At 35.4% G+C, this 13852-nt stretch overlaps 2 protein-coding genes and 1 pseudogene across 2 annotated transcripts in view; 1 reads left to right on the top strand and 2 right to left on the bottom strand.

Moving 5' to 3' along the window:
* LOC102625918 (cytochrome P450 83B1-like) overlaps positions 1-13852 on the bottom strand; it is a 68024-nt gene that overhangs the window by 35707 nt on the left and 18465 nt on the right. The window lies entirely within an intron of this gene.
* Positions 3097-5044, bottom strand: LOC127901309 (6,7,8-trihydroxycoumarin synthase-like; annotated as a pseudogene).
* Positions 11157-13478, top strand: LOC127900828 (uncharacterized). Its single transcript, XM_052436078.1, has 2 exons — positions 11157-12742; positions 13094-13478. The coding sequence occupies exons 1-2, from the start codon at positions 11157-11159 to the stop codon at positions 13476-13478; spliced, it is 1971 nt and encodes a 656-aa protein (XP_052292038.1).

Here is a 13852-nt window from a genome sequence, read left to right as displayed (position 1 = left end):
TTTCATTTAAGGCAAAAGGAAAAAGAAAAACTGTTGTGATATGTCAAAAAGGCCCCTGCTTCGTTACATGCAAATGTATGCAACAAACACGAAATGATGAACGTTGGATTTTGCTTCCGAAAAAGAACGGATGTGGATAAATGCATTAAAACAGTTTGTGGTGGCCAGCCTGTTGAAACGGTTGAAAAATGATAATGATGTCCGGGGCTAAAAGACAGCAGTAAAAGATGGCGTAATGATAAAACAAGATTGGAAAAACACATTCTCACAGAGGATTGCACAAAAGATTGTACAAAACGGTGAGTTTTGAAAAAAGATAATTACAAAATTTTGATAAAATCTTGAAAATTAATCATATACATCCTTACTTGGATCTTGGGTTGAATTTGTCCGCAAAAATGGTATTAGAGCCAAGTTTTTGGTTTAAAATATAAAAATGGACGAAACAATTGTTTAATCATCAAGTCTACAATGATTATCATCGTGAATTATTCGAGCCCAAAGCTCTCACCAGCAAAAGGGCCATAGGAATGAAAGTCCTCTATAAGTCTCTTGAGAAGATAAGTAAGGAGAAAATATGGCTTCACGAAGCCACAAAAGAGCATATAATCTTTTCTATGAGTAGAAAAGAAAGCATTTTAGCCAAACATGCCATATTTAAAAAGAAAAAAGGAATATACAAAAATATCGTGGAATCCAGCTTGCCGACACACCACGAGATATGCAAGGCGCTAAATCATAAGTGATCATCATGTGGTTATTGCTACGAAGGATCAAAAGGAGATTCTACCGGAGAAGACATGTCTCTAGATGCACCACAAGGTAGGCAAGGTGCTAAAGCATCAGTCATCATGTGGCTATTGCTACGAAGGATCAAAAGGAGATTCTTGTGGGGAGGACATGTCTCTAGATGAAGATCTAATAATTAACATGTGATAGGGCCCATTGAAAAAGATAAAGATGCTATCCTAAAACCATAAAAATTTCAAAAAGAAAGATTCTAAAAAGATAAAGCTCACCACAACAAGATAAGGTTGTCTGCCATTAGGAAAAGAAGACAACCACTGTCTTTAATGATAAAAGCAAGAGGGGTCACCTTATCAAAAGGGAATCCACGATCCACTAGGAAATTTGAACATATGTCATGTAAAAGAGATAGCCTTATCTCTTTAAGAGGATAAATAGAAACATGTAAGAAGGAAAATACATCATATGTCTAACATTCACCTATCTTTGTATTCTCTGTAACCATCCTCTATAAACAATTTCAATAATGAAATAAATAAACCTCTTTTGAGTGAAATTATCATCTTCTAAATATCTTATATATCCTTTGAAAACTAACCAGGAAACTTACATGCCAATACTTGTGTTAAATGAAGAAGATTTTCTATTACTAAGCACTCTTCCAGAGACAACTATAAGAAAATCACTTAGACATATCCTATTAGGCCAGTCTGTTGTGTGTTACTTTGGGCTGTGTGTTACTTTGGGCTGTGTGGAACAATCACTGCAGTGATCTTGTATGATGTGTGGAACTATGGCGGTGCCAACCATGGATTTCTCTATGGTTGGAGGCAATTAGTGAGTCTATTTTATAATTCTGAGAGATAGTACACTGGTTAGTGATTTAAACTCTTCTTTATTTTAGGCACAAACGGAAGCATGTTAGGCATTGTTTACTTTAAGAGATGTTATCAGATAGGAAGTGATAAGAGTAACTCAATTTCTTAAAAATGGAAAGATCTGTTAATAAATTTCTAGATGCAATTGATCATTTAGACTTTAGTCAAGAATATCAAGTTGCTTATACAATTTCCGTGGCTAAAACTAGATTAACTACAAGCAAACACTTGTATGAAGAAATAAAAGGAATTAATGATTCAGAAATATTCAATTCATTTAAAGAAGAAAACAAGATAGCATTAATAGAATTAATTTTATCTACCCTTGAAATAATTCAGGACAAGTGTAAGGCTAATAATAGAACTCAAAATCGAGCATAAAACAATGGATAATAATAATATAGAGATGTTAATACAAGATGTAGATCTCAAATTACAATTTATATGCGAAAGCTTTGATAGAATGTATCTAAGCTGGGAAGATAGCTTAGGAGTATACATAGATATGTTAGAAGAAAAGATTTGGTCTATGACTCAAAGAAGACAAATGATTATAAATTCAGGGATTAGTTTACATGTAGATTTCTATGAAAAAGATAATCATTTAGAACTTTACAAAGATATAGTTAAGAATAGATGTAGAAGAGATGGAAGGAGAAATGCTCCAATCAATCAAAATCAATAAATTTCATAAATTCCAAAATAGCACAAAACGTTGAAATAATTTGTAAAAAGGTCCTTGTTGAACTAAGATTTGTACTCATTTTTGTGATAATATCATTGTTGAACAAGATTTTGGAACTTGGTAAGCTTGTTTTGATAAAAATGAATAGTTTTGGAAGACTTAAAATTAATTTTGAAACTTAAAAGTTAATTTTGGTATTTAGTAATTTAAAAAAAAAAATTACTTTTGGCTTTTCAAAATTTTGCTCAAAATATTTATATTAATTATCACTTATTATATATACACAATAAAAAAATAGTATATATGTAAATTTATAAATCTTTAAATAAGTTTATAGGTTATGCTAAATACATACGACTATTTTTTAAAATTGACAGTACTTTTGACAATAAATTTCACTAAGCATTTATTGATTTTTTTTTTTACAACTGATTATTTTCACAGCACAACTTACAGCAATTATTTTAAAAATTACAGTATTACTAAACTGACCCTTAATATACAATTAAATCCAAATGACGTCTATGAGGCTTTTCTAAAAGATGTATCATTTATTAAGAAACTTGTTATGTTGTTTTTTTTTTATTTTTTTTAAAATCATATACTTTTTTGTAAAAGATACTTTCTAAAATATTTTATAATTTTTCAGTAGTATTATCTAAAATATCTTATACAAACATTTTTTTTTTCTTTTCTTCTCAACACTCCACGAGTTTAAGTCAAAACCATCTTGAAAGACATATGCGGATCTATTTTATTTGCATAATCATCACAATCAAACGTACCTTAATAGGAATATGACAATAATATGTTGCCTATATAACTTTTACATAACCAAATTTTTTTACCACTTTCTTTACACACTTTCATATACTTTCATTAATCAAACTCCATCGAAATAAATCAAATTCGTACTATGTAATATCTTCCTTGAATTCTATTTCAGTCAACTATATATACTTGTTTTTCTTAGTAAATATTATGCTCAGATGGGAACATCAGAGAGCACTTTAAATGCTGTAAAAAGTTTTACAACACCATAAGAGTGGGTATCTGCACAAAACTTTTGAGTCCGCCCCTAAGCATGAGTTAGAGATGACCATTTATAAAATTATCAACCATGAGCACTGCTTTGATGTGATCCATAGTCAGATCAATTTTAAATCCACGGTCTTTTCATATTTGAAGTAAAACATCAATTACATCCTCCTGTTGCAGCTGTTCTATTTTTGCTCTGTTTGGATCCAGATGCTTGTCGATGAGTTCCTGGTACACTCTGTCGATTTCTTGAAAGTTATTTTGCGGGCGTTGCAACATTCCTGTGAGCTTATCAATCCAGCCTATGAAAGGAAAATAACCTGTAACAAAAAAGCTTACAAGCAAGGCTTGAGTTTCATTAAGCAAGGCATGGAATCTACTTCTTTCACTTGTTGCTTCATCTTCACGCACCTCTTGCCAAAACTAATTCTACAAATAATGGCCGGGAGGCTTGCTGGTGAATCAAACTACATAAAACGTCAGCGTTTTGGTGCGTTATATTTTATGCATTAAAGGTCACGGGGAGAGCACGTGTTTGTTTGCTTAATAATACCGAGCTTCAAAACGGCAGTGTATCTATGTCGTTTAAACCAAACTTTAAGTGATACACGTGATGGTCACGTGATCTCGCTTAAGCCAGTTCGGTAAAGCCGTTATACTACGTGTCAACAAGCTGTGCATTCTGGGTTGCTGGTTTGTTGTTCTGGTAGCTATAAAACTGACTGGTGTAACAGTTTTGATTCAATTGTGTGAGAAAACAAGTCAAGAGAGAGATTAGGGAGAGTGAAAAATTGCTCTCTGTAGTCTTGTGTGTAAGCTGTGTAAAAGCTCCTCCATTGTTGTTCAATAAAAGCTCTCCAGAAAGCTTCTCCCGTGGATGTAGGCTGTGCCATTCTTGGTGCAACTGAACCACGTAATTGTTCTTTGTGTTGGCTGTGATTGATTCTGTTTTCTTTAGTTTCCTGATCCTTTGTTTCACTGAATATTGTTCTTGTGTCAATTGATTCTTTCTGGGTTTAATCTTCTCATTGTGCAACTTGTTAAAACCTGGTTAGAGATCCTGGGAAGTGGTTGTCACTTGCAAGGCTATAAGCACGTTCAATCACTACAATGGTGCTAGTAAGAGACATCATTACCTCACTTAAGTTTACGGGCTTAGAAGCAACAACTAATTTTGAAATCTTTTCAATCATTCTTGAAACTTCATCTTCTCTATGGGGCGAAAATTTTGTCCCCTATTAGAGTTAAAGAGATGAATGGCACAAATTTTTCTTATCTCTCTCCAATATTCATCATAGGGTGAAAACGCTAAATCAAGACCATTGTAAGATAACTTTTGTTGTGCTACCAAGGCGGGCCTGCTGCAAAATTGAAGGTCATGGGTTTTTAATATCTCTTTAGCCATTTTCGCCGAGGAAACTACTAAGGATGGCGAAAACCCAAGACGCAAGGACATGAGGGGGCCATATTTTTTTGACAGTTCCCAAAATAACACGTGAGGCTTTGAGACATCAAGCTGGTGCAAGGTACCGATGAAAGGAAGGCCCCAGGGGCCTGGTGGTAATTTAGTATTATTTCTTGAGGTTATGTTCCTTTGCAAAACAAAGAAGAAGACAAAGATTGAGAGACACAGAAGAAAGTTGATGATGATAAGTAAAGCCATTAATATGTTCTATACCCTCACCTTACCCACTGCAAAGAAAGAACCTCTCTTCATTTATAAGGAAACAAAATACCATATTCGGTAATATTACTAGATCAAGGCTCTGTCTTGTACTCTTGTGGATTCCTTTTCACAACGAAATAGATTTTTTGTCGTCGTTGTAGTCAACAATCAGTGATTAAATCAAGTTTTGAAAAGTATGGTAATCTAAAATGTTAAAACATCTATAGAAATGGCGAAAGAAAAACCTCGAATGTTAGTTTTTATTTGTGATAAATACGTCGGCAAGCAACTTAAGTTTGTGGTAGTCAAAATGTGTGGTATAAATATATTACAAGAAAAAATAATTTTTTATGACTGCTGAATACAATTAAAACAAGTGTTAATCAGTCGCTGGTAATCGTTAATACTCAGGTTGAAATACACGTTTTCCAATCGGTCGCTGTAAATTTGCTTATTTCGGGCGAAATTGACCATCATAAGAATATAAATATAGATTGAAAGTTAATATAGACATGTGACAGATGACTCATATTCATGACCAATTTAAGTAGTAAAAGAGAGAATTCTCGATTGCGGTTGTATTTGCAATATCAATTTCAACTAACTAATTACTCTTAAAAATACACTATTTTCTAGGGGTAAAAACAGTTGAAAAAACAAATCGGAAAAATATTAGTTCTAATTGGTTATGCAATCGAAAATATGTTATTTTAGTTTGAAAAAATTATACTTCTAATTAAATTTTAGTATTTCAAAGAAGATGCTTATTGAAACTCATTTCATTCTACTTCATCGTTAAAATGATCATTTTATTAATTGCCTCTAGGAAAATGATCAATGAATTAATTGACAAATATATGCCCCAAATTGATTTTATTAATTGCCCCATGGAAAAAAGAAAAATCAATGGATTAGTGGACAAATATTCTTTTATAAATAATTTCAACAAATACATGTGCAACTTAAACAAAATACAAATCCTACACGACACTATTACAATGACTTAAAGCTGCATGATGCTACTACAATGACTTAATGTTGCTAGAAGATAAAATAAATATGTATTAGTCATTGAATCCTTGACAAATACTTAAATAAAAGATAATACGTACACCAAAAGCTACACGGCACTCTTGCAATGATATTTTCATATTTTGGTGTTGATAAAAGATAGAATTAATGTGGACTGAGCAATTGAATCCTTATGAAAGTTGAAGACCATAATTTTTTCTTCCTAGGTCTCTTGATTCACTGCATAACAATATATATATATATAAATTAAGATACAATTAAATTAAAGTAGAAAATCCTATATACTAAACAAGAAAATGAATATATCCTAATTAACATCTCTTTCAGTTGTTATAAAATAAATTGTGAATTAAAATCCAATAAATTAAAAACATGAACACAAAAAAAACAATAATTATTCTTACCTACAAGCCACAATTAATCAAATAATTTTCACCGATCTACATGACAGAAAAAGCTTCAAGCCAGGGTGAGGGCAACAAAACTGATATCAAACTTAAGAAATTAAAGGTGAAGGACAAAAGGTAATAAATATTTGAAAACATCCCCCCAGATTCTATATAGCTTGATTCAAAAGAATTAAGAAAATAACCCTAAAATAGAGTTTAAATCTTTAGAGATAATATACAAAAGAAGAAGAGATGAATTCATCCATTGTGCTTAATATCGGTGGCTTTTATTATTTATTCTATTAATGGATATGATTCAGTGGCTAATTGAGAGATTTGTTAGAGAGAATGGAGAACGTGGGTTAGGGTAAATATACATTTGCACAAAAAACTTTAGTTAGGTGGGATTATAGTAATTAAGTGGACCAAACAGTTACTAGAGATAATACAAGATATTCAAATTTAAGAAAAAATCAATCAATTAATTTATTTATTCTAAGTTAGTTATTTCATACTGATAAATATTGAAAATTATTAGCATATGATTCGATTAGTTGCAAAACAGAACTTCTTATCACATTAATGCAAATTGAAAGTTTATTATAATTGAACAATTAATAATAATACCTATTATGTGATTACTAGATTGTTTAATTAATCTCTAGCCTAAATTGATTGATAGAACATCTTTAACATAGATTTTAAATTTAAATTGATAAGATAAGCGAAAGATGAAAAGAGATATTGATGCAAAAACTGTGAAGCTATATTAGTTTTAATAATTCATAGTTGAGCTATGTTTCAAAATATAAATAAATTATTGCAATAGTTCTTATTATATGTTGAAATTAATTGTATGACCGTTCTTAGACAATTAGACTAATTTAATAAACAATATTTCAACTATAATTAAATGTTAATTACTAATCATCTAATATTTTTTTAATATATGCAATTGATGTTAAGTATGAAGTATTTGATTGAGTGTACTTACTTACAAAATTTACTTCTTTGTGCTGAGCAGAAGCGTTGCAAGAACTTTGCAACAACCTCAAGCTCAAGAGTGAATGCTGCTGGAAACTCATCACCTGGTGGATCTGCATCAGGTATGTGATGTTTGGTAAATAAATGATAATGAATTTCAAAAAAGCATTAAATTGAATGTGAAGAATTGAGCTATTGATTTGGGGACCTAAGTGTATTTGAAAGAGAGTTATTGGACCATAGTGCAGATTGCATTCAATTTATGGGTCAATATGTAAATAAGTTACTTACGTGGCCAAAATCTGTTTTGGTCATTAACACTACTTTTGGAAATTTTCCAGAAACCTCAGCCTAAAAAGGGGCTTTACATAGCCTATGGTGTGTGTGTGATTTCTCTTTCGTTTTCTCTTTAAATTCTGTAATTCTTACTTTGATTAAAAGCTTGTAATCTCCTTTGTGATGTGTGATCAGTGTGTAATCAGTATGAGCAATAAAAGTTTGTGATTTTTTCCTTCAAACAGCACCATTTTGTTCAGTTTTTGATAGTTTTTAAGTGCTTCTAATCTCATTGCTCTTGTCCTCTGTTCTTGGATTTTTCTTTGGTAATTTGTTCTCAAATTTCAACACTGAAACATAACTTTATTTACATTAATTAAACCTGTTAATTATGGATAATGGATTATGATCAACAGCCAAGCCATCACCTAATACTTCAACACATATCCCTTTGCAATCAGCAAGGGGTTTAGTAACAAGAAAAGCACAAGCAATAAAGGAAGCAATAGTGAAAGGAATCATCAGGAATAAGCAGAGCAAAAGAGAGAAATGCAACTTCTAATCAATTTCCATTGGCACCAATAACAGGCATTGAAATTAGAGAGGGAGCCAAATCTAATAGGGCCACTTTACCATCTGCCCTGATTCGAACAAAGAAAGATTTGAAGGGCAAAGTAGTGGCTCAAAGTGGCTGTAAGGTTTTTCTTTTTCTTTAAAAATCAGTCTCTTTATTTATACATAAGATATTGTTTTTGCCAACATGGTAACTACGAATTAGGGCTTTATGTTGCAAAAAAATAATGCTATAGTTAATGGCATGATGGCAGCAGTATGGACATTTTACCAAATGGTGCAACTAATTTTGATATTTTGATACTTCTTAATACACTACTACGATAGTGCACTATATATATGTAATTACAATCCAATTGTAGACTTTAAGATATGGGTTACAGTATGTGTGCTGAATTTTTTTTGGAATTTTTAATTTTATTAATTATTTAGGCTAAATTACTATTTTTTTGGGGTTGTTGTAATTAATATTTGGTTTGTAATTGCTTATCATAGAAGCTGAAAAAACCAAAATTTAATATGCTACAGCTGGTGATGGTGAATATTAATTGCAACAACATAAGTGTAATATTTTGAATTGAACATACATTTCACTGGATGTAATACATGAGCTTGTTAGGTACATGAAAGTTCTTCATTCAGCTATTTAATTTAATTTAATTCCTACTACTTTCTAGCCTCATACTTTGGTTATAAGCAACATTAAGCATGTACATCAGACAAAGTACCAACATGAAAAAGATAATATGCAGCAACCTAATGATTGAACTTGATTTTGCAGCAAGCTTATTAATTCCCATCTCCAGCACATTCTTGTCTTTAATTCCCATATTATCATGACCTTCCAAACCATCATGCTGAAATAATAAATAGGCAACTCAAGGGGGGAGAATTGGGATTCTAAAACTTTTAGCATCTAAAATTTAATGCAATTTAAATAAAACAACCAAATTCGAAATAAACAAATTAATGTGCAATGAAAAATAAAGAGATAGGATAAGAGAGAGCAAACACGTGATTTTTACGTGGTTCGGCCAACCGTGCCTACGTCCACGCCTCCAAGCTCACCGAGCTTGAGGATTTCATTAAGTGAACCTCAAAGGCTTCAACAACTCTTACAATTAACTTCCAGGGTGTCAATAGACCTTTACAACAAAAGATTATCCTTAATCTCTTAACCCAAATGTATCCAAACTTTATATTGAGGTTGGGTAGTTACAACACTAAAGTGTTTTATAAACATTAATTTATGTAGTTTAGAAATTAAGTTGATTTTATTTTATTTTTATACGATGAAAATCTATTATATCTTTACTAATTTTATTAAAATTATTATTTTAAAATTATATTTACCACATATTATTAGCTTTTATTTTATAAGTAATTTTTTTTCTAAATTTTTAAATTACAGTACCTCAATACTCTATGTTATTGAAGCAAATAATTTTATCTTAGTAGACAATAGCTAAACTAACCAGTGGAAACAGTAAAATATGAGCTCACCAAAATCATCGAAGAAAAGCACATAAGGAGTACCTAGAAACAAAACTAAAGTGCAAATATAATAAATTAAAGAGAAATTCATAAGATATAAAGTTCAATACTAACCGAAAATTTTAAAATTGCTTTCAAGTTTTGGCTGTTGGCTTAGTTGATCTTCGGAATTAAGAGTGTGTGTATACACATACACACACCAAGAAAAAGGACAGCATATGTCAATTACATCTCCTTCTTGCACAAGTTATGAAGTGGGCTTTGGGAAAGGCATCTCCTTTGATTGCAAGCAGACCCCACTTTAATGTGAAATGTTTGCCCTCTAACCAACAGTTTAAAAACAAAAAAACACACTGATACACATACAAAATGCTAAATAAATCTTAATAAAAATACATCCAAGTAGTGGATCCCAAGTGCTTCAAGCATGTCACTAGATTAATTTTGAGAGACAGGTCTTACAAATAAAATCAAACTTTCTTGTATCTGGATGTTGATATTTATTCCACACATGAATATAAAACACTTTACACAAGAACTGCCAAACTTATACCAAATATAACTATTACAGAGGACGGGGGTAAAAAGCCGGGGTGAAAATAGGACAAAATTTGAGGTTCAGGAGATTGAGAAACTCACGCAACAAACTGTTACAAGTCCATACATTTTAGCAAAAATATTTTACCATTGGATACGAACATGCTTGTTAAGTAATAAAGAGCACCAGCTCGGCCATGCCCTCATTTTCCACCCCTGAGGCGAATCACCTCAGCTGAATGGCACGAGAAGAGCCCTGGTAAAACGCCTTATACAAACATGTGCCTACTAGAGACGAGCACCGACCAGAGACATATACCGACCAGAGACATATACCGACCAGATACTCATCACCCCAAGAAGGGGCACACGATCTCATAAAATCGCGGCAGTTTCGTTATGCCCTAAACTGTCGAGAGAGACATGGCATCCCACATTTACCCACAATCCAGTGGTTGGAGACCCATGAGGGTCTGCCATCACCTGATAAAGGAGGGGCGTGAGGAGTATACAGGAACGTGGGACAACGGCTATAAGAAGCCGAGAAACCGATGAAAAATGGGATAGAAAAATTGAGAGAAAATGAAAAACTCTGCCAAATTGAAGCCAAATTATATTCCATACAAATCATTTAGAACATTAGAAGAGATCAGACAATTTAAATTACATAGTTTTCCCGTAAACACTTTGTGCTAACTTAAGCATCGGAGGGTTTATGCTGGTAAAACCACCGGCGTCTCTGATCCATTTTTGTGAACGCATGCTTAGTAGAAGAAAGAAGGGTGATTCCAATTCCTGGAGCTTCAGGCAATCGTTGAAACAGGAAGAAAGTGACATCTTCTCTACTGACCACATAAATGTTGGTGAAAAGATCTGGTCGGGCAAAGGGTGAGCAGATTTCAGCATCAATATTTTGGCGCCGTCTGGCGCGGTCGGTTATGGATGTGTCAAGGAATGATGCTTTAGGGGGTGACAATGAAACTGTTGAAACAATTACTCTCCGAGAGATCGCGAATGAAGCTAGAGAGAGGATGATCCAAGATCGACTGGAGCGGATGGAGAAGCAAATGGAGACTCTCAAGGCTATATTACATGAGCTGAGGGATGAGCGGAGAAGGGATTGTGAAACCACCGTGGTGAGGGATGAAGCCGTGGCAGAACCCAGCCTACGGAGGCGTAGAATCGAGGAGATCCCTCCACCAGTAGACCAACCCTATGGGGTGCATCCCCAAAGAAGTGCAGGTCAGATCCCGGAAGAGCGCGTAGTTGAAGGGAAGGACCAATCTCGCTCTGGACTAGTTCTGAAAATTGATGCCCGAGGACTAAATATTGATGAAGGAGAGCTCAGACGACAGTTGCATAATGCCAAGCAGGAGCGAGATCAAATGGCTGCACGCAACCCTGACCATGCTTTAGAATTGGAGGGTGAAGTACGCAGGTTGGGGCAGGTGATGGATGAAATCCAGGGCAAGAGAAAGCCCCCGAGCTGGAGGATAATGCTGGATGAAGAATCTCCGCTATCAGCCGAGATCATGAGTACTATAATCCCAAGAGATTTTCGCTTCCCCGACCTCAAATATTCCGGGACGAGTGACCCGCTAGTGCATATTGAGCGTTTCAACGACATGAAGGGTGTGCAGGGGTTAACACCAGCTCAGAGGTGCAGGATGTTCCCATTGACACCAGAGGGACGAGTCCGAGATTGGTACCGTAAGTTGCCACGAGGAAGTATAAGGGGATATGAGCAGATGTACCAAGAGCTGGCTGAGCAGTTTCGAGGAGCGGTAGCCCCCGAGGACGATATGATGGAATTGATGGGGATGAAGCAGGAGGAACACAAATATCTTCGGGATTTTGTGAAAAGATATCATCAAGCCGTGCTCGATCTGGGAGCTTTCAATCACCCGCAGGCATTGAGGGGACTAAAAAAGGGTGTGAGAATAGGCCGATTGTGGTACAACTTCAGAAGTCCCATCGTTCAGAACTATTTGGTGGGGTATGAGCAAGCGAAGAGAGACATAGAAATTGAAGAAGAAAAAATGGCCAAGATAAAGAGTGAGCAGCTAAGGCGAAAGGAAAAGAGAACCCTGGGTGGGAGCGGGTCGGGAAAGCGAGCTGGGGAATCATCAGCGATTGGTGGAATATCAGCTCGGTCTCGCCCTTATCCCATGACTCAGAGACCGCCACAGTCCCAACACAGCCGAGCTCAGCCTCAATGCCCCACATTCCCTGAGCGGCAAAGAGAATTCTGGCAGATGGCTGCCCATCCTCATCACAACGCTCCCAGGGTACTGCATGCAGTTAACTCCAGGGATGGTCGACCAAACCAGCTACCTACAATACTAGCCCGGGATGATATCCACAATAGCCGAGCGGTCCAGTTGATTGATCAGAGCTTGGCGTACAAGCAGTACACCCTATTGAAAGTCTCTATGGAGGAGTTGTATGAAAGAATCGAGGGATGAGGCCTGTTGTACCTTCCTACCCCTATAACAAAACCTGCTCACAAACATGATAAGAACAGATTCTGCAAATTTCACGACATTCATGGTCACACTATCAACCAATGTCGTAACCTGAAGACTCAGGTGGAAGATTTGGTGAGGAACCGGTATTTAAATAAATATATAGATGGAGTGTCCCCTGTCATTGAATCACAATATACGCGGGGTGATAGAGTTTAGAGGAGCTTAGAGCGAGAATAGCCAACTATTCAGGTGATAGCAGGAGGTCCAACATTAGTTGGAGATTCAAACAGAGCACGGAAGAATTATGGGAGATATGCTTTGACCAGGAATGAGGTACTTTTCAACTTGCCAACAGCCAAGAGGGCAAAAGTAAGACAAGTTCCCATTAGGTGGACAGATGATGATGAAGAGGGTGTTTTATACTCTCATGAGGATGCACTGGTGATTAAAGCGATGGTAGCGAGTAAAGAATTCCGGCGACTATTGGTGGATACAGGCAGCTCGGTCGATATACTATTTAAGTCGGCCCTAGACGATATGGGGATTGCGGATATGAAATTGGAGCGGACGAACACATCCTTGAAGGGTTTTGGAGGAGGACGGCTGACCCCCATGGGAATCGTCGAGCTGCCGATTACCGTAGGAGCGAAACCATCTGAAAAGACAGTGATGCTAGACTTTGTAGTAGTTGAAGAGAAAAGCCCCTACTAGATGATACTGGGGCAACCTTTCATGAGGGCAAGCCAATGCGTTATATCGATGCATTATCTAGCATTGAAATATAGAGTAAACGGAGTCGTGGGCGTAGTAAAAGGTGACCAGAGAATGGCGAGGAGCTGTTACGTTACAGCGGCCAAGGAGACACTACAGGTTACCACTCTAGATAACCGAGGAGATTTAAAAAAGGGTCGCCATGAGCCAGTTGAGAAATTGGAGGAGGTTTTGGTGAGCAAGAGTAACCCGAGCAGAGTGGTGAAGATCGGGTCAGGATTAGGCGAGGCAATAAAAGGTGAGCTGGTGAAATGCCTACAGTCTCATGCAAATATATTCGGATGGTCGCATGAGGACATGCCAGGAATCGATCC

The sequence above is a fragment of the Citrus sinensis genome, chromosome 3 (genome assembly GCF_022201045.2).
Source record: "Citrus sinensis cultivar Valencia sweet orange chromosome 3, DVS_A1.0, whole genome shotgun sequence".
NCBI lineage: Eukaryota > Viridiplantae > Streptophyta > Magnoliopsida > Sapindales > Rutaceae > Citrus > Citrus sinensis.
This window is presented reverse-complemented; position numbering and strand designations above follow the sequence as displayed.